Source organism: Rhagoletis zephyria, unplaced genomic scaffold (genome assembly GCF_001687245.7).
Source record: "Rhagoletis zephyria isolate East Lansing unplaced genomic scaffold, Rhagoletis_zephyria_1.1 Rzeph_scaffold_00390, whole genome shotgun sequence".
Taxonomy (NCBI): Eukaryota; Metazoa; Arthropoda; class Insecta; order Diptera; family Tephritidae; genus Rhagoletis; species Rhagoletis zephyria.
In genome coordinates, this window is record NW_016157474.1 from 250,163 (window position 1) to 254,628 (window position 4,466).

A 4,466-nucleotide genomic window follows, 5' to 3' on the forward strand; every position below is an offset into this window, starting at 1 on the left:
ATACATACTAAAAACTTCTTAATACATATCTCTGGAAGGATAGAAAATCTTTGGAAGTATTTTAAATATTGTTATGGAGATTTATTTTATAAGTGCCGTACTGATAGAAAAAATTTCATTTAATGGAAAAGGGAGAGTCGGTTTCGGCCTTATAATCTAAAGCAATCTTGAGCGTTTGCTACAGTAATGAGAAGTGGTATTTTATCAAGGCCAGGTTACCAAATTTGAGTTGGAAATATTAGAACCCGCCGTGGCACCTCCAAGAAGCGTACATGTTTACGCGTCGTATACCTGGAACCATTTTAAGGTAAACTTAGAGGGATTGATATCTTTCGTATGCCTAGCGCGCAGACGAGATTTTATAATAACATAGTTTTAAACGGCCTAAATACGTTAACTCGCTTAAAAAATAACGAGCTATAACGAAACGGGCACAGAAATAAAATCTAACATCATTAAATTATTTTTCATATTTATATAAAAGCGCGGGGTGAAACCCGCGGGTATAAGCTAGTATATATATATTTTTTTTAATTCAACAAATAAATGCTACAGCTTAGATTTTTTTTTTTAATTTGTATAGTAATGTTTCCTGAGAACCATTTGGCTAAAACTCACATACGATTTTCCCTCGAAGTTTTTCGTTTTTAACATGGAATTAAGTATTTTGAGGAATACAAACAAACCGATTCGCTCTAGAACGGCTAGCTATGTACCATTTGGAATATAAAGTTTCCAATCCATATACATATGCATGCAACGGAGTTGTACAGATGCAATACACTTTTTTTTTTTAATTAAGCTCCGTGAGCCTGTAAAATTGAAAGAGTGATGTTAAATCTATGTTATAATTATTAGTCGTTAAAATCGGTTTGAGGAATTAGAAAAATGTTTTGGTAAAAATACAGGTCGATGGTCCTGTGCAATAACGACACAATTCATAATTCAAGAAATAACAACTTTTTCTAAATACTGTTAAGTGGCTCATGTCTCTAATTCTTTGCGAATCCATATCTAATCTTTAGAACTTACTTTAGCAATCACTACTGCTTACTTTAGTAAAGGATGGAAATGGATTAGGCAAGGATTAGAGACAAGAGCCACTTCACAGTAGTAACAGTATTTATTTTTTGAATTTTGAATGAGTTGTTATTGCAGAGGTCCATCGACATGTACATATGTCTTTTTTGTTTTTTTGTTGTATGTGATGTCGGGTACTCTGCTAATAAATAATATAGCACATTAATTAGATGTTAGAAATTTGAAAATTAAATAATTTGTTCTGGAAGTTTTTTTCCACAAACTTGATTAATTTGACACCGCTTACAAAAATTAATAGTTTGTTTAAACAAAAAATTATAAAAGTGGAATTTTAATATTTTAATTATGCACACTTTCATATCCGTAGGGCCAAGCTGTCGCGGAATAACTTTAGAACAAAAACTCTTTAAAAGTCTCCAATTCCATTTTCTTGTTATTTTCTCCGATTTAAAATGTACATCCATATGTATGTACTTGTATACATAAGTATGAATGGATGTGAATGTTTCTTCGCCACTTTGTCTCCCTTTCGTCGGATTTAATTAAATTTTGATTGATTACAATTCGCTAGAAGGCATTTATGGTTGTGCGCGTGCATGCCAGTATGAATGTGCGTAGAATTGGAGTGAAATATTTCAAATAAAGTGCTCTTCCGTCACAACGGAAGAAAAATGAGCGGAGAAAACGCAGACGTGGAGGTGAAACCGAAGTCATGCGACGTATGAATTTAGGAATGCGTAGATGTATGTACCTACAAAATCCCCGTAATTGTCATATTTACGCAGAGGTTCCTCTACTGAGCTCTTGTAGGAGCTGTTGACTGATATTTGAAGCTTTTGCGTTTTGTATTTTAGGTTTGGCTTTCAAAGTACAGTGCACGGCTTGGCTACGCACATTTGCAGTGTGTCTTTGAGTGACGAAGGAATAATGGAACGCAAATTTAATTTGTATGTCCCGAATTGTGAAAAGTGAATGCCTGGAAAGATGTGTTGCTCAAAGCAAGCTGTTCAATAAAAATNGTGAAAAGTGAATGCCTGGAAAGATGTGTTGCTCAAAGCAAGCTGTTCAAGACCAAAAAAATGGGCGCGAGTGGGCTCAACACTGATTTGGTGGCAGCCTTACGATGTCTACAGCGTCGAAGATTCTTCGACTCGTTCTCATCTAATTATCGCTGGATGATGACATTAATATATTTTTTTACTCACGTATGTATGAAAATACAAAATCCCCTACCGAATATATGCATTTGTTATTCCCAAGATAAGCCATAGGTAGCCTAAAACATCAAACGAAAGACAACATTAGTCATTCCCTTTTTTCATTTTAGACGAAGAGACATATTGAAAATTGATATTTCGCTTCGTTTTTTTCCGATGTAATGCATCGAAATATTGCATTCCTTCACATTAAAAATGTATGTGTTATCGACGAATTAAAAATTGTCTCTTTTCAAGCTAAACTTTGTAAACAAAAGCATTATTAACACTAGAGTTAATTATTCGTAAAGCATTTACGTATCGCTGGAGACGTGGTGACTCAAAAACTATAAAAGGGGAGTGAATCGATTGGAGGTTTTTTGTTAGGGTAACTGTGTTTTCTTTTTAATTTTTTATTATTTAAATTTAATTACTCACCGATCTATCGATATCGCCACTAGGTTGAAGATCGATGACGTTGAACATATCACATCCATAGCTATGTAAAAATCACATAAAAACGGCGGTAGGTCCCAATGACCTCTATTCACCTGCAATAGAAAATAAAATTTTATTTAATATTTGGAAACTATAACTAAAGTTTGGTTTGTACATTCATATACATTCAGCCAAAGCATTAATTTAATTGATGGATTTGATGATTAGGAGTACATACTGATTCGACACATATTTCTAAAAATTTCATTCAACATAGCGTTTGGTTCTTAAGATGAAACTGATGGCCACACTAACACAGTTACAAACAGTTACAAATTGCGCGTATGTTACCCCCAGACAATTTTTATGGCTAAATAATACACTTTTTAAAACAATGAAATTTAAAATTAGAATTGAAGTGTATCTTGTAGAGCACGGGCGCACAGTGGTTCGGATCGCAAATCTAGCTGGACGAAACTATTTAAACAAATACTCGTTGATGGATCTTTACACCACCTCTTACCTAGGGGATTTTTGGGTAGCTGATTACGAATATGAAGTCACTTATCAAAAATTCAAAATGGCGGATCCAATATGGCGGACGAAAATTAAAAAAAAATCGGTAGATTTCTATGTAACTGGGTATCTGGGGGTTTTCTGGGTTGCTGATTACGAATCTAAAGTCATTTACTTAATTTACTTTATTTACTTCGGAACGAGCATTTTCATCAGATATTTCTTTCAATTTACTAATCACATAATCACGGACACCTTGTTGTCTTTTAGAAGTTTCAGCAACACTTCTCCAAATGTCAAACAACTCACTTCTTAAGATTTTCTTTAAAATGACTAAAATTTAAGATCACAGCAAGAAACACAAATAAATTTCAGAAAAAAATTTATAACAGCGCTTAAAGATGTGCGTGCCTATTGTATAATTTTTTAATTTATTAGCGAGTTACTATTTTTTTTAACTCTTACATAACCAAATTGTTTATAACTCCAAGTATTTTTCTGTCTTAACACACATTTTAAAATAGAGTTCTCAAATAGGCGGCGTTGACTTACCTTTTTTTGTTTGTTTTCATATGTTAATGCTTTAATAAATGCAATTTCTATTTGAATGTATTGTCAGGAATGTATTCCAAGTACCATTAAGTATTTTAAAAACAAAAAAAATTTTGGCTTTCGTCCAGCTAGATCTGCTATCCGAACCACTGTGTGGCGCCGAATGAGCTATATGGTTTAAATGGTTTATAACTTTTTTATTTATGCGAATATTATAATTTTTTTTTTTTTAAATACAGTATATTATTGTAAGTATTGTAAGTCTTTTTAGCATATTTTCCATAACTTTTCGCAGAATTTCGGGCCATGATTTCATTTCGAATGTTGGTTTGGAGTTGGAGAATGGTTCTTGGTTTGTTAACGTACACTCTTTCTTTCAAATATCCCCAAAGAAAACTGTTAAAAAGAATTCAAACCATGTAGCTCATTCGGCGCCACCCAGTATATTTCAGGACGAATGGATAAGGATTGAGCCAAGAGCTTGTGAGAGCAAATCCAATTTTCGGCAGCCAATGTCAGTTACGCGGTTTTGTACTTTAAACGACGATATATACTAATCTAGGCAAAAAGCCAACTACATACCAAATTTTAAGCAAATCGGACCATAACTAAGATTTTTTCGAATAGATCGGTCCTTGTCCACCTACCGGAAAAAGTTAATTTGGTTTTGGCCTATTGTAGTGACTTTCGTCAAAAGTAGGTAAACGTGGAAACAATAACCAA

At 33.5% G+C, this 4,466-nt stretch overlaps 1 protein-coding gene across 1 annotated transcript in view; it reads right to left on the reverse strand.

Annotated features, from left to right (window-relative positions):
* Positions 1 to 4,466, reverse strand: part of Dop2R (dopamine D2-like receptor) — a 105,676-nt gene that overhangs the window by 79,838 nt on the left and 21,372 nt on the right. The window contains exon 3 of the mRNA XM_017611285.1: positions 2,676 to 2,788. Within this exon, the coding sequence (XP_017466774.1) occupies positions 2,676 to 2,788 (113 nt within the window). The remainder of the gene's footprint in view (positions 1 to 2,675; positions 2,789 to 4,466) is intronic.